The sequence below is a fragment of the Cryptomeria japonica genome, chromosome 6 (assembly GCF_030272615.1).
Source record: "Cryptomeria japonica chromosome 6, Sugi_1.0, whole genome shotgun sequence".
In the NCBI taxonomy this organism is placed as follows: Eukaryota; Viridiplantae; Streptophyta; class Pinopsida; order Cupressales; family Cupressaceae; genus Cryptomeria; species Cryptomeria japonica.
The window spans coordinates 585,997,861-586,020,213 of NC_081410.1; the positions used below are offsets into that span (position 1 = coordinate 585,997,861).

Consider the following 22,353-nt stretch of genomic DNA (forward strand, 5'->3'; position numbering starts at 1 on the left):
CGAAATGTTGGCATTTGATGATCCGGTGATGCTCTGGTGAAGATTGGTGTTTCCTGATGCTTGCATATTCTTAGGAGTTGTCATTGATGACAACTCAACCTACTGATCTGATCTGGTATGAAGTTTTGGCTAACTAGATGTCTTGGATAAAGTGTTCCTGGATTAAGACTGTCAATGCAGTTTAGTATACAGTTTTGTGATCTTCTCATTTCCGATGAAGCAGATTTTGGTTTTGGTGATCAGTGATTGGTTGGTTGGGTATATTAAGCAAATTATCACGACAATCCACCCTCTGGTGTTAATTCCTATGCCTGTTTCAAGATCATGTATCCAGTAGAGCAGTAAAGCAGAGTATTCTTCATGTTTGGTGGTATATCGTGTGCCCGGATTCTTTAAGTTGATTCCGGTGATTGGAAATGTGTTTGGGGTGATATGTGAGATCTATAGAAAGCATGTGATCTTGTATTTTGAGTCAAGAATATGGTTTGGTAATAGATCTAAGCTGACGTATAGCTACATGTTTCATTTTGATAATTGGTAAAACTGACTTGTGGAAGATTAATTTTCGTATGTGCAAATATATAAGACCGATTTGGATGATGCTTTTGGTGTGTGATAGGTGATGTGGTAGGTTGTTTTGAAGCGATTGAGCGTAGTTTCACGTGCGCATCTTGATCTTGGTTGATTCGGTAAGCTGCAAAGCATAACAGAGCAGATAAATAGATCAACTACAACGGATCATTTTGCACTTAACCAGAACTGATTTTTGGCATAGTCAGATGCTATTTTCCAGTTCACTACTTATTGTAATCAGTTTGTAATCTCTTGTAAGGCAATGAGTCTTCCTTCAGGGTTGTTACCCTTTTTTTGTAACTTGAGCAGTGAGCTCTAAGTAGTGTGCCTGAATGCAAGTGCATTCCCCTTATCTAATATTGTTTTTCTACTGGCCATAGTGGAATAATATTGTGGGTTCAAATTCCACCGTGGTTTTTCCCATTTGGATTTCCACGTAAAAATATTGGTGTTATGGTTGCATGGCTATTTGTTTCGTGTTGTTGCACTTTACTTTCTTTCTTATGCATCTGGTGGTTGAAGAATAAGCATAACAAAGTTGAATTTGCAAAATACTGATTCACCCTCCCCCCTCTCAGTGTTCATTGATTCCAACACGGAACAATCCTGTGTTGATCTATTTCCCCATGAAGATCATTATTTGCTCCCCCTTATCTTGAGGAGATGAGATCTCTTCATGCGGATCCTTTTGCAATAACAAAGGATCTTGCTGAAAATAACATTGATCATTCCATCCTAGTAAATTAATGCAGTTGACCAAAGATTCATTAAATTTTGTCAAATTTAAATTGGAAATTGATTTTTGAAACTATTCTGAAGACTCTATTTTCCTCTTTAGCAGGTATTGGTAAAAACTATTCAAATCTTCGACATTGTGGAAGATTCCTTCGTGTTGAAGCAACTCGTCTATAAATAGAGAACAAGCTTTGTGAAGCTGATCAAAGACCAATTGGCCATATTTTCCTTGAAGAAGAGGTTGCTTAAACTGCATTAGGCATTCCTTATTTATGCTCTGTTGAGATTTGACTGGAAATATACCACTTGAAGAGCTATCTACCACTGTTATAGGCATTGGCATATTGACTGAAGTGTTGCTCATATTTGCATACAAAGACCATTTGATGTAAGACTATAGTAATAGGCCCATTTTTTCCCACAAAAATGTGGGTGACAAAATATTTTTAGATTGTTGTTGTCTGTGAGGGATGATAATCTGATTCATCTCCTTCATCTCATGCCTCACACTACTTCCTTTATTAGTATGCTCCATTAAACTTTCATTGCAGAAGTTTGGAACTTGAATCTCTTTTATGAGAACATAGTTTAGGATTAGAGGAGTGATTATCACACACTCTAATTTCAGGGCAATTTGGTCCCTGTCATTGAGTATTGAAATGACCAAGAGTCTTTGAGTGCTCCTCAACTATTTTGGAATCTTGAACCACAATGTCCTACTCCCAAGAACCAATTTTCGAAACTATTGTCAATCTGGAGGGGAAGGGTTTGGAGAGATCCAAGAGGAGACATACTCTGACTTGAAGATGAGTCAGTTCAAAAGGTAAAAGATCATGTTTCACAAAAATACCTAGTTGATTTGCAAACAACTCTACCAAATCCAGATCTCTATATTCTAGAGGCAAACCTAGGAATGATATCCAAAAGGGGGCAAATTTGCATAATGGAGAATTTGGTCTAAAGTTAGGGATCCCTTTCAAAGTAAAAAGACCAAAACCATTATAGAACCAACCCTTGAATCTATGCACTGAAATCCCTATCCTCTTTTGATTTGAAATTTGTGATAAAGAACTGAGAACCCTTATACACACACAAAAAAAAAAATTGTAACCCCAATCCAAACTTTTTTTGTCCATGCATTCAAAAAAGAGGGTTGAGGTGAAGTTTCCTAGAACATACCAATGAGTGCAGTATCCATGAGATGAGAAACTTGGGGCTAGAGGAGATTATCTGACAAAACCAATCTATGAGAGCTCCCTCCTGCTCCTTCAGTGACGTGTGGGAAGTTATCCTTTAAGGGTATGAGATTCTAATGATTCAATGGCAATGACTTCTTCCTCCAGACTTTTACTACACTCCTACTTTTGTTACCCATCAAAAGAAGACCATCTTAAAAGGTAGGTTGCATTGGGTATTGAAACCGATTTGGATCTCCTAATTAATTGAAATGTTGTTCGGCTCAAAGAGAAAGCTAGGGTTTTGAATTTGAATAGAATTAGGCCATGACACAAATGAGGGAGTCTTAAAGAATCCAAATCCAATTGAGCGATTCTTTCGTTGTTTAAAATCATTCCGAGTCATGCAACCTACGATTGGAGATGGTCTTCTCTTGCTCTAACTATCGAACAACATCCTGATGATCGTATATATCAAAAGGCGGTTGCTTGTCTCTATTTGAGTTTTTAGGACACTTCTGCTAAGGCCAACCTGAGGAAAACGAAGTGGATTATATTGAATTCTTTTGTTGCTAGTTGCTTAAACATCTTCTTTATTATTAAGGGGAGTGCAGTTGATGTCGTTGATTGGTATGTATGCTTGAGTCTTGATATCGCCTCATTGTAGTTGATTTTATCGTGGCCACAAGTAGATTTTTGCAAAAGACAAATTTGTATAAACGTAATTGATGCTTAATGAATAATTGAGAGAGATGTGAGGGAGAAAGGATTTAGAGTTGTGTGCCTTCATTTCTTAAAGATATAGTTTCTACAATTGAGCTTTCTCTTATATCCTTATAATTGTGTATGGATTGTTTTGCTTTTTGGAGTATTTCTCAAAGGAGAACATTGGCTAAACGTGAATGTCGTTTAACGACTTAACTCTGGGTACGAGTATAAATTTAATTCCTTGCCTTTCTATTTTTTAAATGTCAATCATTGCTTTTTGTGACGTTAGGTCTTGATATTTATCTATGGTAAATAAAAGGAATTTTTTTAAATAAAGTCAAAGTAGAGTATGTAGAACAATTTTATGAGTAAATGAAAAATCATATACCTATAACTTGTTTTTGTCTTGCATGAGTAAATAACAATCTTGTAAATAACTAAAAGTACTTTTTTTAAATAAAAATAAAGTGCTGCATTTAAAATAATTTTACAAGTAAATAATTTTTTTGTAAATATATAAAAGTAGCTTTTTATCATTAAAAGCATAGTTAAACAAGTAAAATAGATTTAAAATCAAATAAAATAAATAATATTTTTTTTAGATAAAAGAATAAGTGGATGATATTTTTTTCAAAGTAAATCTAAAACTTTTATTAAAAAGTAAAATAGATAATGTTATAAAATAGAATAATTTTCAACTATAAAATAATATTATTATCAAGTAGAATAAAATAATCTTTTAAGTAAATAAAAATAAACTAAAATAGAATAATTGTGTAAATAATAAAAATAACTCATATAAATAAAATTAAATTAATACTACTAAAAAAATCCTTAAATAGTCTTAAACATACTAAAAATAGTCAAAATATATGTTAAAAAATATTATGGTTGAGGTGTTTGTTCTATTTAAATCAGAAGAATATGATTTATGAAAAATTGTCTCTAAATATCCTCTAAATAAATAAAAGTAACTTTTTAAAATTAAAATAAAACAAAACATGTAAAATAGTTTTAAAATAAAATAAAAAAATTCAAATAGTCTTAGATATATTAAGAATCAAAGTAATTGTTAAAAATATCATGATTGATATGTTTGTTCCATTTAAATCACAAATCTATTAAAAAATATATATATATTAAATTATTGTTAAAAATATCATGATTGATATGTTTGTTTCATTTAAATCACAAATCTATTAAAAAAAAAAAAAAATTAAATTACACCTGAATTTTTTTTTAAAGATGTGTATATTAATATAATTGATAAATTAATTATCTACATAAATTTTAACTAATCATGTTAGAAATCCTAAATTTAAAAGAAAAATCAAAATATTTCATAGGATACTGATGGGGTTACATTATCAAATGACATTCTAATCAATAATAGTGAAACTGCGTATTTAATGACCACCGTAAGCAACAGTCCAACAGTCCCATATTGTTTTCTGTATATATCTGTCTCTTCACATTTATTATATTGCCTTTGTTTTTTTACAAACACTTCAATTATTATATTGCCTTTGTTTTCTTGTACAGAATTTTAAAGTTGCACCAACAAAATTAATATGGCAGTCTAGCAACTGAAAGCGTGAAAAATAGGAAACTGAATCCAGAGTGATCCATCGTTGTGGTCTGAAACTTGACAGTTTGAGGCTTAAAAATCATTGGAAATATAATTTTTTAAATATGAAGTACTTAGATTCGTTTGGACTGAATTTAAAGTTTTTGTATTTTGAAATTTGTGATAGTGACAAATATAATAAATTTTTAGAACCTACTGGAAACTTACCGAACAATGACTGCAAATATTGGCTAAAATCAATAAGAGACAGAGCAGTCACAACCCTTCCAAACATTGGTGAAAATATTTGAAGTGTGGTCAAAGTCGGTGGCTTTTACAGGCAGTGGCCAAAGCCTTGTACCAAATAGATTCAGTCTTTCACGAAAATTTTATGATACCTTTTTTCTTGAAAATTAAAAACCAGTTTAATCTGCTTTCCTTCCATCATTAAGAGAAGCATACAGTGGATAACAATAACAGAAGTGACATAAAAAGTAAATACAGAACTTCCAAGATTTGTAAATGGATCAAAGATCCCGATTGTGGCGGTATGGAGCCATAAAGATAGTTGCCAAATCGCTGTGCAAAAAATAATAAACTAATCTCAGAGCAAAAATGGTAGAAATGCAACAGCAAATAATGTTTAAAACATAATTTTTTGATCTAGTTTCAGTTAAATTGATAGCTTCATTTAAATTCTATATAAAAACACATATTCCAGCAGCAATTTTTAAAAAGATACAAGAAAAAGGATTGCATTTGAATAATTTTAGGGATTTTTGAACCCTAATAAGTTAGACATAAAAAATGAGAAAATTTCTTTTCAAAATTTCGAGCAATTGTTGAAGGCATGTGCCTTGATCCGACTTGCAATGTTTAATTATAAATGAACTGATCCTACTTCTAAACACAAAATTGTATTGAAAAGATTAAAATATCTTAAAGCCAAGAAAATGTAACAAAAATTTTGGTAACATCGCAAAGCAAAAATCTTACTTTGCTCCTCTTCTTTTTTACCTGAAAGCAACTACTCAAGAACTTGGCTATGAGTAACACAAATAAAATTTGATACAGGTGCAATCTTCTCTGCTATCAAATTATTGAGTACAAGGCTAGATTGGATCACTATATTAAAATCATTCACTGATTTTAAGGATTTGTTTGAAGGAAATCTGAGGCTTTTTACTACATGTGCAGATTTCAAAGCTATTGAAAAACATATTAGGCTAAACAAATGAAAGAGAGGCGATCAAGGGTTTTACAGAATTGCAATTAACATGGAAGGTGAGGATTCTGCACAAATTGTGCATTGTAATGCCCCCCAATTAGTTATACTTAAACCTAAATTTGGCCCAAATCTAAAAGATAGGTAATTAAATTTTATGGGCATAACTTTGTATACTGGTTTCCTGCAATAAAGATTAGAGAACATATGAAATAATACTTGTAAAACTGAAACATATACCAATGAAATTATATTAATGAGATCAATTCTGCTATATTAGTTACTGTTTAGAATTACAATTTGTTGGGTATAATCAGTTTATTATATAAAGTCAGATTGAAAGTCAGTTACCAGTCAATTTCCTTAGCCCATTAGGGTAGGCTAGTTGGATAGGGTGTCCAAGAAACCAATCCTCCTAGGTCCAAGAGCAGATACCCCTTGGTTCCATATGTCAGGTGTTAGGCATCCATCATAGAGTGGCATACCCAGCGAGGTGTTCTATCGCCGTTCCCCCTCATCACAACCACCTTCTCTCTTAAGCCCAAGAGCAGATGCTTCATCCCTCTTGACTCCAAGTGGCAGGTGTTAGGCATCCAATATGGAGTGGCTATTCTTGTTTAGTTATTCATGTATTCTTTGAAGGACTTATATGACATGTTAACACAAACTGAGTCTGGTGTTATAAATGGTTCTAAATGAAACCCAATATTACAATCTCTGCAAACATTGGGAGCTGGAAAATTTGTTTGCTGAACATCAGGTATTATAACTGTTCACTTATTGCTATAGCATAATTCCCATTTGGAACATAGTGATAAAATTTCAGAGACGACTTTCAGATGTTAAAAAACTAATATCTATTAAATATTCACCAATTACATCACACTTCAATGGCTGCAGCAATAACAATTAGCTCGCGCATACCTTGCTTAAAGAGCAACTAGACACAGAGCAAAGGGCAGATGGAATACCAACATAGGAATGTCAATTGCTCACAGCCAACACCTGGATCGTTTGCCTGCCTTCTGCCAAAGATGAGATCAATAAATTTATTGTGGTTTTTGAGACCTGCCTCTCACTTTCTTCATCCCAAATTATGTTTTGTTTAATTCTTTGTGTGCTTGGAAGCAATAGAGATGGCATTTTCATAAATTGTCTACACAGGGTTTTAGATTCAGGACGCTCTTTCATAATTTTGTCAACAAACTCGGTCTCTGATATCGTCAATAACATCAAAAGAGAAAGGTCAAGGGCATTGCTGAATTGTTTTCTGCCAAACCAGAAACTTAGGTGTCATAGTCTTTTTTAAATGTCCCCTTTCTGAGATAGGATTTAATAAATAATAATAATGAGGTTAAAATATAAATATAAATAATAATAAAAATATATAATATAATATAATCACAAGTATTTAATAAATAATAATGAGGTTAAAATAAAAATAAAAAATAATAATAATAAAATATAACATAATATAATCACAAGTTGATTAAGTTTAATGAAAGGTCAAGAGGCATGCCATGATGAGTTGTGTCTCCCTCAAATGTAAAGATATAAGAGGGAAGAACAAATCATTTGGAGGGGGATCAAATTTTGGAATTGGGATAATAAATCAGAAAAAATAAAGAGAATAATATAAAATTAAATTATATCTAACATTAACAACAACAATCCATTTGTTAGGGGACGTATCCCTTGAGAATGGTATGATTTTAGTTAAAGGATGTGACTTTCTGATCCAGAGCAGGGGTAGACAATAACAAACAACTTCAGACCATTGGTTACAAGTACCTTCGTTCATCAAACTATGGGTTTCCTTTCTATTATGAAAGTAATTTCGTAAAAAATGATTGCTGTATTTACAAATGATCATGAAGATCATTATAAAGAATTACAAAGAAATACAAAATAGAAAATTTCTAATAAGAAACCAAAATTACAATATATTACATTATTGAGTATTAATAACTTAGGAAACTATAATATTAATACCCTCCCTTAATGCTCAATCTATCAACTACACCAATAGACCCCCTGAATTTTACAAACTTATCTATACTAAGGGGCTTGGTGAGAATATCGGCTTGCTGCTCCGTTGTAGGAACATACAGCAACTGAATGGGTCCGTCTTGAACCAACTGTCGAATGTAATGACAATGAAGCTCTACATGTTTTGTTCTTTCATGGAAGACTGGATTCTTGGCAAGTTTGAGAACTCCTTGATTGTTAAAGAACAAAGGAGTCGGACCTGCTTGAGATATTTGCATATCCGCAAGCATCCGACGAAGCCAAACTGCCTCACAAGCTGCCTTAATTGCTCCCCGATATTCTGCTTCTGTTGAGGACAGAGCCACTGCCTGTTGCTTCTTACTAGTCCAAGTGACTGCATCGGATCCCAAACTGAACACATATCCAGAGGTTGATTTCCTGTCATCAACCGAGCCTGCCCAATCTGAATTTGTGAACCCACTGAGGCTAGGATCATCACTCTGAGTGTAAAGAAGTCCATAATTAGAGGTGCCTTTCACATAACGCAGCACAAGCTTCATTGCTACCCAATGATCAGCCTTGGAAGCTGTCATGAAGTGTGAAATGTGGCTCACTGCAAAACTGAGATCAGGTCTAGTAGAAGTAAGATAGATGAGACTGCCCACTAGTTGCCTGAATTGTGTTTCATCTATAGGAGGAGAATCAGACTTGACTGACAACTTCAAGCTAGTCTCCATAGGTGTGGAAGCACGTTTGCAATCCTGCATTCGAAACCTGTCAAGCAAGTTACTGGCATACTTAGACTGAGAAATAAAAATGCTACCATCAGTGTGCCAAACCTCAACACCTAAACAATAATGGAGAAGCCCCAAATCTGTCATATCAAAATCCTTGCACAGATCCTATTTGATTTTTGCAATCAAATGTGTTGAACTTCTAGTAATGATCAAGTCATCCACATAGATAACAAGAAAAAGAATATCATCACCAGAGTGTTTGATATACAAATTACTGTCAAAAGGGCAACGCTGAAAACCATGAGCAACCAAGTACTGATCAATCTTAATGTACCATGCTCGAGGAGCCTGTTTAAGCCCATAGAGTGCTTTAACAAGTCTACATACTTGATGTTCTTTGCCGATAGCCTTGAAACCAAGAGGCCGCATCATGTAGACTTCTTCCTGCAACTGACCATTGAGGAAGGCACTCTTAACATCCATCTGATGGACTTTCCATCCAAACTAAGCTGCAATAGCGAGAAGAAGACGAATGGTACTCATCTTAGCTGTAGGACCAAATGTCTCCTCATAATCAATGCCCTCCCGCTATGTGAATCCTCGAGCAACTAATCTGGCCTTGTACTTATCCAAGGTATCATCTGCATGATACTTCACCTTATAGACCCATTTGCAGCTAATGGGTTTCTTCCCTAGAGGAAGATCAGAGAGAACCCAAGTGTTGTTCTTCAAAAGGCTCTGGTATTCTACGTCCATTGCCTGTTCCCACTCTGGAATCCCTTTTGCTTCGGTATAAGTCTGAGGCTCATAAATGCTATGAATGTTGGCCATGAGAGCAAAGTTAACTGTATTTTGTTTCTTGCCCTTATTTCTGGAAGATCTACCCTCAATGAGCTCATCAAGGCGAAGATCACTGATGGTCTTAGCCCACCACTTAGGCCGGAGAGTAGATGTGCCAACATCAGATAGAGAAGGAATAACTGGAACTAGAGGTGGAAGAGGATCTGGAACAAGTGGAAGATTAGCATCATCCGGAGGAAATTCAGGTAGTGCATCATCAAATACAAAATTTGCATCATCCCTCCCATCAAGTGAACCAAATGAAAGATGAACACCTAAATCAGAAGCCTTCAAAGGCGATCTTCATCAAAAACAACATCATGACTAAAGATGAGACGATCAGTGTCTACATCAATCAGTCGGTAGGCCTTATGGTTGACACTATATCCTGTAAATATGAGCTTCTGACTCTTGAAATCCAACTTAGAGCACTTGGCATTTGGAATCCAAACATATGCAAGAGAGCCAAAAACTTTCAAATGGCTGATCTTGGGTTTGCGACCAGTCCAGGCTTCCTCAGGAGTCTTCCCTTTAACAGCATGAGTGGGAGATCTATAAAGGAGATAGACTACAGTAAACACTACTTCTGCCCAATACTTCTTAGGAACATTTTTGTGTTCCAACAGACCTAGCAATTTCTGTAGCGGTGCAATTACAACATTCTACAACGTCGTTTTGCTGAGGGGTGTATGGTGTGGTTAACTAACGTTTTATGCCATGTGTATCACAAAAGTGGAGAAAGCAGTAGAGCAAAACTCCCCCCCATTATCAGACCTAAGAGTAATAATAAAACAACCAGACTCTTTTTCTACCAAGGCCTTCAATTTCTGAAATACAAGAAACACATCTGATTTATGTCTAAGAAAGTTCACCCACATCTTACGACTGTAATCATCAACAAAAAGTAAGAAATATCTGCACCCAGTGACAGAAGTAGTATTCATTGGACCACATACATCAGCGTGGACCAACTGCAGTACCTTAGATGCTCGCCATGAGTCACCATCCTCGAATGGTGTCCTGCGCTGCTTCCCAGCCTGAAAAGCGACACAAACTTGCTGATTCTGAGTTTGAATTTCAGGTAAGCCATGTACTAAATCTTCCCGAACAAGCTGAGCAAGATAATGAATGTTCAAGTGACCATATTGCTGATGCCATAGACGGGAGATAAAGGAGGATTTTGCTACGAAGGCATGCTCAAGAGAATCACCTGTATCCACAAGTCTATAAAGACCATGATCCTCAATACCAACAGCAACTGTAGTGTGTGTCGCACGATCAACAATAGAACACTTATGTGCACTGAAGATGACATCACGCTGAGGAGAATGCCGCATAATCTAACTCATAGAGAGAAGGTTAAATTCCATGCCAAGAAAGTAGTATACATTGAGGAATATGAGATTCCTCCCACCAGATTGTATCTGAACGTTGCCCTTGCCAAAAACGGTGTAATCCTCACCTCCTCCAAAAATAACCAAATCAGTATAGGAAGTGAATTCTGTAAACCAATCACACCTGTGAGTGAAATGCCGAAAAAATCAATATACCAAGCAAAAGATTTCACATGGTCTGCAGGTCTTTTAGCCATGAAGGCGTAAAAGGCAGACTCTTTCTGCTCTGTGTGCTCAACGACATTGGCTTTAGGCTGAGACCCTCCCTGCTTCTATTGTTCGGAAGCGATCCGAGTGCAACAATCCTTAATTAGATGGCCATATTTGTGACAATAATTGCATTGTTTCTTTTTCGAACCTTCCTGTGACTGACTAGAGCCCTTCGACTGAGAGAACTGAGATGACTGAAATTTGCCTTTATCCTTGTGAAAGGATTTGGCTGCAAATGCTTGCTCAGAGGAGGACGAAGTGGCACCGCTACCAAACTGTTGTTTCTAACGATCCTGCTGCAGAAGTTTGGTGCATAACTCTAGAAATTTCAGATCAACATTCATAGATGTAATGTTGAGTCTCTATGAAGTGCTCATAGGATTTTGGTAGACTTTTGAGGGTTATGACTACCATATCCTCTTCCTCCATTTTTTGACCAATAGCTTCAAGTTGATCTTGAGTGTCCTTAATCTTCGTGAGATGCTCTTGTAAGGACATGCATTCATCCATCATGATGGAGAACAACTGGTTCTTCAAGAAGAACGCTCGGCTTTTGTCAAATGTCTCATGAAACTCCTTCAGATGCTTCCAAATTTCTAAGGCTAATTGACCAAAAGGAATCTGAGGTAGTTCGTCATCTGTGACAAAGAGCTTGAGAAGCATGACAGCTTCCCTATTGCGGTCATCAAATTTGTCTTGATCAGCTTCGACTGTAGAAGGACGAGATTCTTTTCCCAAGACAAGATCATCTAGGTGGCGATATTCGAAGATTGTCAGCATGCACTGCGTTGCTTCCAAGTGTTATAATTTTTGCCATTAAATCGTTGACTACATTCCAACATCAAGTTGGTCAATGACGCCATCTTGCACGTTTCCCAATGCATGGAAAACGAAAAATCAGAGAAGAGGCAATAGCACATAATACAAAGCACAAATCCCAATGCAGAAAACAGAGGCAAATACAAGTACAGACTTCAAAAAAATTATGAAGTACAACTGGCATGGATTTCAAGAAAAAAAATCGACTGACCCAAAAAAATACGAAGACAACCCAAAAATCCTTGTGAAAAACCCAGAAAGAATCTGAAATCAGAATTGAAATCCACTAGCACAAAATTTGAGGCACAGAAAACAATGCACCCACAAAATTCTGAAAACAACCCAATTGAGCTCTCGAAAAACCCACCAAGAATCTGCAATCGGAAAAAAAATCGACTTGACCTGAAAGGAAAAAACCCTAGTCGAAAATGCAGATTTCCGTCCAAAAATGGCAGAAAAATTGCAGATGGGGAAAGAAAACAGATTCGCGTTGCCAAATAAACCCTAGAGGTCACGATTTTGGGAAAAAAGATATGCTGAAAATGAACTACCATAAAAAAACGAAATTTTCCATGACCTTGAGAAAACCAACCCAGCAAATGTTTTCCAAAAATCTTTTAAAATTTCCGAAAATCGTAATTTTTAGAAAAACGAATTTCCTAAGGCTCTGATACCATATTACGAAAGTAATTTGGTAAAAAATGATTGTTGTATTTACGAATGATCACGAAGATCATTATAAAGAATTACAAAGAAATACAAAATAGAAAGTTTCTAATAAGAAACCAAAATTACAATATATTACATTATTGAGCATTAATAACTTAGGAAACTATAATATTAATACCTTCAACAATCCTCATACTCCCTTGTAGCCTTCCAAACATGGTTTTTTTGACATAACTTTCAGGTCAAGAATGGCATTCAAAATGTAAGACCATTTCCTGATACCCTTCTGGACATTCTTAAGCATATCTCAAAATCAGGTGGGGTCACTTTGTACGGAAAGCTCCAAATTTTGACTGTCCTCCTTTTAGACTAGACCTAATTAGGTATGATCCAAATAGGTTCAGGGCTTCAATTTTCAAACACATTACATATGATCTCCTACAATCATTCTTGCCACCAAGGATCCTCTCCCAACAGTCTAAAGTCATTTTCTTTAAGACACTAGGGTCCTAGGTCTGATACATTGAGATATCAAACATTCAATGATCTCCCACACGTGCGACCGTACACCCCAACCTCTGCAAGTTTCCCATATCAAAGGATACATTATGACAAGCCATTCCACCAAGTTTCAAGGAATTTCACCAGTGGAATGAGGAGAAAAGCATTTTTTTCACTCACTGCTAACCCTTGTTAGTGTTTTATAGCTGCAGGAGGTATTCCTAGAAGCAAGTCGGCCTATTGCAACTTATTATTTTATATTTATAAGGGCCAACCCAAGATGAAAAGTCACCTTGGTTCTTGACTGAGGCCGACTCTTGTGAAGAGTCGCCTTGCTTGAGAAAAGGCACCTTACTTTGTATATATAGAAGGTGATGATCATTTCATTTTGATCAATCAATTTAATATAAGAGATATATTCTTGGCTGGGTTTTTGTCCCCCAAGAAGGAGGGTTTTCCCAGGATATGTGGTGTGTTCTATTTTGTGCATGTGTTGTATTTTTGTGTATTGCAAATCTGATCATATAAAAATAACATGGTATCAGAGCAGGTTCAGGGAAATCCGATCATATTAGTCTAAGCCAAATTTGTGAAGTCTTCATTTGAAGACAAATTCACAGAGGTTTCTATTGAATGGAGGACTATTGATGCCCTTGGGCTACCGTCTAGCAACAGTTGAAGAAATCAGAACAAATTTAGACATGTTTAAGAAAAGTGAACTAGCAAGGTATAGTTTCAAAGGTCCAAAAAGCACCTTTGAAACTATACCTTGCATTTGTAACAAATGCAAACTAACACCCGATTTTACCATCTTCAAAAACATTGTTTGCAATGGTCCCCAAGGCACCCGCTCATTCCTCTCATCACAATCTACGTTCATTGAAGAGCTTAATGACCAGCACAAAGGCACATCTGGAAACTCTTGCCAAATCTTTTTGTTTCTCCTTTTCTCTCCTCTCCTCTCCTCCCCACTGATGTTTTCATTTTGCAGGTTCTCATCTCCACAACATACACAGAACTGTGTGCTACTTTTCAGCAGCACTTCTCAACAACAGATATGCCTTCTATACTCTTCAAAAACATTGTTCGCAATGGTCCCTAAGGCACCCGCTCATTCCGCCTATCGCAATCTACGTTCATTGAAGAGCTTAATGACCAGTGCACAAAGGCACATCTGGAAACTCTTACCAAATGTGATGTCCCCATCAAATCTCTAATATAAAACAAGATTTCATTAGATATTGTGTAACTAACTTGGGGAAACTCCTTCTATTATCTTTATAGAACTAAGAATATCAATAGCCAATAAAACATAAGACAGCAGCAACTATGCCACACTTGATTAGTCACAGCAGTAGTTCACCATGGATGAGAGAGATCAGTATATAAGTATTTAGATAATGCATTCATGGGATATCGAGGAAACTGAAGAAAGTGTTCGTATTCAGGGAGCTGTCAAAACCAATATTATATGTCAAAATAACATACAAGACAGCTACTATATTGACACTGGAGTTATTGTTAAATAGCAAGTAAATATTGGAGAATTTCAGCTTTACATTCCTGTAGTGATTCAATTTCGACTACAGCTAATCACGATAATTCATGTTGAGGAAGACCAAGTATCCAGTCAACCAAACCAATATCAATAACCGCTGCCAATGGGATGAATGCAATCAGCAGACTAAATAATCAATTGATTAGTTATTCAATGTATGTTTAGGACAACAATCATAATTAGTAATACACAAACAGCATATCGAATTAAGAAATACTTATATCAATATCTTCCTAAAGGCATTTGATTATGTCAAAAATGATATCGTAACAAATAGCTGAGGATGATCCGCATAAACAAAGAGGGTTCAGTTATACTTATATTGACAATGGACAATACTTATTCTTATTCTATAATGTCTTAATCAGACATATAAAAATATTAGATTGTAAATCAGAAAAAGCTCACAAGATAATAAACAGTAAGAAGAATATGTTTGGATATAATCTTCGCTACTGCTGTCAGTACTCAAAAAGTTGGGAATTTAGACGTTCCAAAGAGGGGTGGTCTAAATCCAATTAATAGGATGAGCCCAAGACAAGGTAGGGATCAGCGACCCAAAAACCTTGAGGGCATGGTTCCAAGATAGGTAAGGGATTGGATTTGTAAACTTATTATGGATGTATGATAGATGAACAATTTACTTATTAATAAATTAATTGTTTGAACAATGGAATATCACTAATTGGATTCATGTTAAGGTGGAAATGTCTCTTAATATATTTAGTTTGAGTCATAAGTATATTGAAATAGATTAATTATGGTTAAAACATGTCTAAACCTAGTATGGGACATTACATCCCAAGGCAACCGCTCCTTCCGCCCATCGCAATCTACATTCATTGAAGAGCTTAATGACCAGTCTACAAAGGCACATCTAGAAACTCTTGCCAAATGTAATATACAGGTGAGCGCACAGACCTTTACAACTCTACTTTTAGCTTTCTACTACATAGTATATGCAATTCTTTGCTTATTGTATACAATGCACCATAATTATATCACATTTGCAGGTTGTCGGTGTCCTGAAAGCAAAGAATGTCCATTTACCTCCCTATGAAATCTATTGCTCGTCGTGCCATCACTCACTGTCGTTCGATGCTACAATTGACAGGGACTCTCTCCACTGCACATATTGCAATGGTGACACACAACCCTCTTGCCACCATAACATAATGTGCACATTGAATACACAAGAAGGCAACATCGACTGCTCTCTACAAGGAGATATACTTCAACAAACTTACCCAGATATCAAGATATAACATATGAACAATACCAACAGGACATTTCACCCATGGTATTCATGTTACGCAGGCTCCACATCTATGACACCTTCACATTAGCTGTCAACAACACCATTATTGATATTATCAAGCAGTAGGGCATTTGTAATCCACATCTTGACAAGAATTTTGTTATTGAAATCCAGTTATAAACATTTCTTCACAGATCATTGGTGCAGGCTTCTGAAAACAATTTCTTAAAAACTCAGAACAGTTCCATACATTGATGGATATTGAAAACATATAAAATACTTTAAAATATTTCCCTTCCTGCCATCTCTTTGTATCAGACTTTCAAATGTCTATGCGCGTTATCATTTCAGTTTCATTGGTTTGTTTATGTCTCCACCTCTTGCTTTTTAAATTATTCCTTTAATTTGATATGGTGCACAACTAATTATCAGATTTCTATACTTATCTATCTTTTTTATATTTGCAGTTGTCATAGCCTTGGTTTCTTCGTCTCCATCTCACACCTTAATGTTTGAAGATTGTTCTATGATGCTGATCATGATATTTCTAGATTTTGTACCAATTTTGGCAGTTATTTGCTAGTCATTATAGCATTTGAAAACTGAATGATGATAAAACTTTACCAATCAATTGCAGTGAATGCATTCTTGAGGTCATTATAAATCATATATTCAAATTTAATATTGCTCATCATATTAGTTCCACTGCTTTTCGGGAACCACATTATTTGAGACAAGACGGGTGTAAATGGAATTGACTAAGATCCAAGAATCACTAATGGTCCCATAACTTAGCACAAAGTTAAGCTTAGGAGAGTTTGAATTGAATATCAATATTAAGAGCAACAAAGAATGTCTCTGTTAGCAAGTTTTAGCGTCAGCCTAGTTTATTACATTGTTTGGTTTAGGCTCAGGCGCTCTCTAACCAGTTATTTCAACTATTAATTGCATTTTTCCTTTATAAATTTGTACGCTGCACATCAATGTATGGTTCAAGTGTTTACCTTGCTCTCTTCTTCATTTGGTATCACAGTGTGTAACTGACCTTATGCAATTTGAGGCATGTGGACGCCTACGCATAATCATGTGCAACATGCTGTAGAAGGCGTAGAAGAGTATTGTAATGAGGCATAGAAAGCTAGCAAAGCCTTGGAGAAAAGGTTATAAGATAGGCCATTTGGCTATTTCAACTGCAGCATTAACAATTATCTTAAATACATATCTAGCATAGAAATCTTCTGTACAATTGTAGTTTTGGCGTGATTGTAGATTGCATTTAGCCTGACCATGCAATGCTCCCATCGAGGAATTTCTATGATTAGTACTTTGTACTTTGGTAGATTAGTTCACAGTATCACAGACTATGGTAAAGCTTTACTTTGGAATTTGTACGTACAAGTTGAATCAAATGTCAATGTTACTCCAGCAGGTTACGCCACTACAAAGTGCAAGACTTGTCCATAAACATTTCAATTGAACAGAACCAATCCACAACCAATTTGACAGCACTGGGCAGGAACTACGCTGCCCTGCAGCCCTTGTTCAATTGGTGATGAACTTCCTCTATAAACGGAAAAGCCTGATGGTCTTGTTTAGTTATTTCATGTATTCTTTTAAGGACTTGCATGGCATTTTAACACAAACTGTAGTGTTATAAATGGTTTTAAATGAAACCCATTGTAATGTTCTTATTTTGAAATATAATTTAATAATAAATACTAATAATAAATTTAAAATATAAAAAACTGATCAACAAAAATTAAGATATAAAAGAATAAAAATAAAATTAAAATTAAAATATAAAAAAATGTAATTAATTAAAGTTGATGAATGGTCAACAGCTATGAAATGATAAATTGTGACTCTCCCAAATATAAGATATAAAAGGGAGAAGAGAACTCATTTCAGAAGTACAGAACTGATTTAAATAAGAAGTGCAGATCTGACAGTGAAATGTTGTGTCTCTTTTAAAGGACAGAAATAATGAAGAGTTGCACTCTTTTAAAGGTTGCTAATGATCAAGAGTGCATTTCTGGATTCGATTGTGTGTAAGATTTTTACATCAACGTTTCTGAAGGTTGCTAATGGTGAAAGGGTGTGTCTCTTGCCGAAGGACATACATGATGAAGAGGTGTGACCTCTCCCCTACATTGAGAGATATAAAGGAAAGGAATCAAAAGCATCAGTGACATCACCATTGATCAGATCAGATCAGAACTGTTATTAAGTTACAGGAGTAACATCCTTCTTCTCGATGGTATGCATGGGAATGTGCTTAATATGTATGCTTAATATATGAAACTTGATAATGTTCTTATGCAGAATTTAATAGTAATATTAATATAGACTGCAATATGTATGACAGTCATATTTAATTTCATATACATATTCATAATACATAAGAAGTTAGTATACTCATAGTCTAGCTCTTAATCTTTCGCTAACGACTTTGTGAAGATAGATTGGTTTGTGTAGGGAAAGGTAGAGTGATTTAGTCACCAGATGGGTAAATCCCAATAAAGGTTAAGGGCAGATATTTCTAAAGCCTTGAGGGAGAGTGCCGAGATGGTCATAAACATATGCTCCTAAGAAACCTTGAGGGATCCCCCGCTCATAGACTGTTTCCAAACGCCCTAGCACAGTAATTCCACCATCTTCTGTAGGGTTAGGGAAGAAATGAAGACCAATCCTAAATTAGTTATTTATCGCATTATATATATACTTCTAATTTCAATAACCTAAATTGAGAGATAATGATGTTAAATGATGTATGTAACTATTAAGAAACATGTAGCATTCTAACTGAAGATATTACACCCATATTTACGAATTGGAAAACTTGTTTGCTGGGCATCATGTACAATCGTTCACTCATTGCCATAGCATAATTTCCATTTGGAACATAATGATAAAATTTCTGAGATGACTTTCAGATGTTAAAAAACTTCTATCTATTAAATATTCACCAATTACATTACACTTCAATGGCTGCAATTATAGCAATTACCTCACATAACCATAATGCATACCTTGCTTGAAGAGAAACTAGGCACAGAGCGCAGCGCAGAGGAAATAGACATATGAATGTCAATTGCTGACGGCCAACACCTGGATGGAGAGGGTTTGCCCGTCTTCTGCCAAAAGATGAGATCGATAAATTTGTTGTGGTTTTTGAGGCCTGAATCTCACATTTTTCATCCCAAGCTATGTTTTGTTGAGCTCTGTGTGCTTGGAGGCATTAGAAATGGCATTTTCATAAATTGTCCACAGTGATTTAAGTTCGGGATGCTCTTTAATAATTCTGTTAACAAATCTTGTCTCTGACATCGTCAATGCTGTCAAAAGAGGAAGATCGAGGGCATTGAAGGATTTGATTTTCTGCCAAACCAGAAACCTGGGTTTCAGTGTCTTTTCCAATTTGATTTGGAACAACGAAGGATGCTTCACTACATAATTTGCAGGGAGCTCCAAATTATTAACTAGAAAGTTCATCCTTTCACTAACATTTTTCCTTGACAAATTCAAAACTAGAGGGGCAGCTCCAACTATTTGCCAGGTTTCTTCAGCCGAGAGCCCGCAGAGTTTGAGATTCTCAATCTTGGCCTCTAACGTTTCCACGCGGCTCAAAGCCACTATACCTACAATATATTTGAACATTTTACTCTCTTTGTCCATGCCAATCTTGTTGATAAGATCCACCTGTCCAGGTGTTAGAGACGTGCGTGAGAGAACACCCGGATAAACCCCTAAGAAGCTTACGAACTCCATCCCAGAAAAACCCAATCCTTCCCAGAAAGCAAGCGAGGGCTCCAGGGTTTTCTCCAAGCTAAAATTGAGAAGTCTTGGTGCATTTAACAGGGATTTAACGAGCACATCCTGGGACTGATATACATTCTTCAGAAACTCCATCTTGGGAAGAAGCCCTTTCTTGAGGCTTTTGTTCAAGATGCCAGGATTGGTCCTCAAAAGTCTTAACAGATTTCGATCCACAAAACCGAAATCTTCTAGTAGTTTGATCTTACTTTCCAATGCACTTTCTGCAGATACGATAAGTTGGGGCCGCACCGTCACTATACTGGCAATTTGGGGTTCAGTGAAGCCGCGCTTTTTTAAACAAATGAATAACCTCCTCTGCGTTGTTGAGGGTTCGAAGCTTCTGCAAAGAGGGGGCCAGCTTGAGCATCCGAGTGATGTCGAGGGTTCGAAGCTTCTGCAAAGAGGGGGCCAGCTTGAGCATCCGAGTGATGTCGACCTCAGACAGGTTAAGTTTGGAGGAGGCAAACTGTGAAAAGAGGATCTGTGAGTGAGATTCAGTTGAGAAAACATTGCGAAAATGGAAAGAATGTATAGCAAACAGTTTGCAGCATAAATTGAAGTTTGTGGGAGCTGCTGTAACTACAAACAGTTTGCGGTATAACATGGAGTTCATCATAGGAGAGTTTAGGGTTTTCAGAAAGAAAAGTTGTCTGTATAATGAAGAATGGTGTAATCATCGAATTGGTTTATTAGTTCCTGCCGATGGGCAGATACTTATGCATCGGTTGCATTTTCTCTTTTTAACTAGCCAATCACGTTTAAACAGTTGTATAGTTTCAATGTTTATTTATATTTAAATAATTTAAACAAAATTATTTATTTGTTCTCTTATTGGTTAATAGAAATTAAAGACTTATTGAAATTTTCTAACTTTACACGGTGCATTGTTTTATTTTTCAGTACAACATTTATTACAAAGACAGATGGAAATCCCATCGGATAATACATGTAGTAAAGAAATCCCATCCGACAATAAATGGAGTTAAAAACATCTGTGAGCAAGTACCAAAATCTTTTCTGGTGACTGCGTATGCTTTTTAGCATTCACAAATATCATATTTTTATTGTCTGTGCAGCGTTCATTTATTCTTTATCATTGTCCTTCTCTTGCTCAACAAAGAACACTGGGATTAATTTCCCGCCTTCCATCTGCAACTCTCCCACCTGCTTCGCGTTTGAAACTGCGTCCCTGGATGACCGCCCCCTCTGGAGAGGTCCCCTCTCCCCCGTTAGACCCAACACCCGATTCTTCGGTCGGTGCGCATGCTGCTGAGTCGGCTGCGGGGTCCCCACGGTCTGCGAATCATACGGAAGAAAATGCCAGCCTTCACACCCCTTCCACTTCACCAGGTCTGACTGATTCTGCCTTGATTGGAGTTGAAAGGAATATCCCTCATCCCGGACCGGAAATTTCTGTCGGACAGGCAGATGCGGATCTTATGAAGGAGAATCCTAAGCCTTGTTGGAAGAACACACTCATTGAGTCAACAAAGTCGAACTCTAAAGATGTTGTGGCCACCTTCTCCCAAACGAAAGACAGAACAGAGATCAAACTCTTGGACAACCTGATGGACAAAATTGCATCTTCCCTTCACCTGGCAATAGTTGGTCGTTTCTTCTCCTTCCGTCCATCTATTGACATGGTCAAGCATTGGGCAAAATCTTGTTGGAAGCTTAAAGGAAGCCTGGAGATCTCAATTATGCCGAGGGGACTCTTTCTCTTCAAGTTCAACACCGACGAGGATCTGATCTATGTCCTTTCGGGGTCTTGGGCTTATGGAAAGCACTTCCTAACCATGGCTAAATGGAAGCCTGGTTTTGACCCCTCTACAGAACTAAACCGCATGGCTCCAGTCTGGGTTAGGATCCCTGGACTCCCTCTGGTATTCTAGGATGAACAAATCTTCCACTAGATTGGAAACTCATTCGGCAGCTTCATTGCAGCGGACTCGATCACTCTCAACAAATCCAGGTTGGTGTATGCTCGTTTTTGTGTCAATGTCACTATTAACAAGGCTCTCCCAAACTTTATCTCCCTAAATTCAAAATGGGGAAAATGGTCCCAAGCTATTGTGTACGAAAATGCCACCTTGTATTGCCAGAAATGCAACAACTAGGGGCATTCATATACCGATTGTAAAGCCCCTGCGGTTGCAGAACCCAAGCTCAAAAATAAAGCCATCTGGGCAGAACCCATCAACCCTGGTAGCCCTTCATCCTCGGCTCCCCTTGACTTGACTACTACGAATGAAGCTTCTGACAATTACCCACACACATACAAGATTCTTGAGATCTTAAAATCCCCAGCAGGCCCAGTCAAAAACTCATGCCTACCCCTGGAAGAGGGAGAAATCTTGTAGGAGAGGGCCCTTATCTCGGCTTTGGCCAAGCCTCTTTTGACTGAAAATTGCCTACCCACCTCTTCAACCCCTCTCTCCCCTGTAACAGGGGATAGAGATCCGTGCTCTAGAAATTCCCTGTAACTCCGTCAAAAGTGTCCCCCCGGGCTCCCCCTGGATGGATAATGAAGAATGGATAACCTAGAAGAAGAAAACCAAGGCCAAGAAAGGAGATGTGGG

The 22,353-nt window shown here is 36.6% G+C and overlaps 1 protein-coding gene across 1 annotated transcript; it reads right to left on the bottom strand.

The window, feature by feature from the left end:
* Positions 1–5,026: 5,026 nt before the first annotated feature.
* Positions 5,027–20,475, bottom strand: LOC131035684 (uncharacterized). Its single transcript, XM_057967415.2, has 2 exons — positions 18,988–20,475; positions 5,027–5,337 (listed from the first exon to the last, which is right to left on the bottom strand). The coding sequence occupies exon 1, from the start codon at positions 20,282–20,284 to the stop codon at positions 19,163–19,165; it is 1,122 nt and encodes a 373-aa protein (XP_057823398.2). The 5' UTR covers positions 20,285–20,475; the 3' UTR covers positions 5,027–5,337; positions 18,988–19,162.
* Between the last annotated feature and the right edge of the window lie 1,878 nt (positions 20,476–22,353).

Excerpts from the sequence above, each read along its gene's own strand:
- LOC131035684 (XM_057967415.2), bottom strand. The coding sequence starts at position 20,284 with ATGTTTTCTCAACTGAATCTCACTCACAGATCCTCTTTTCACAGTTTG.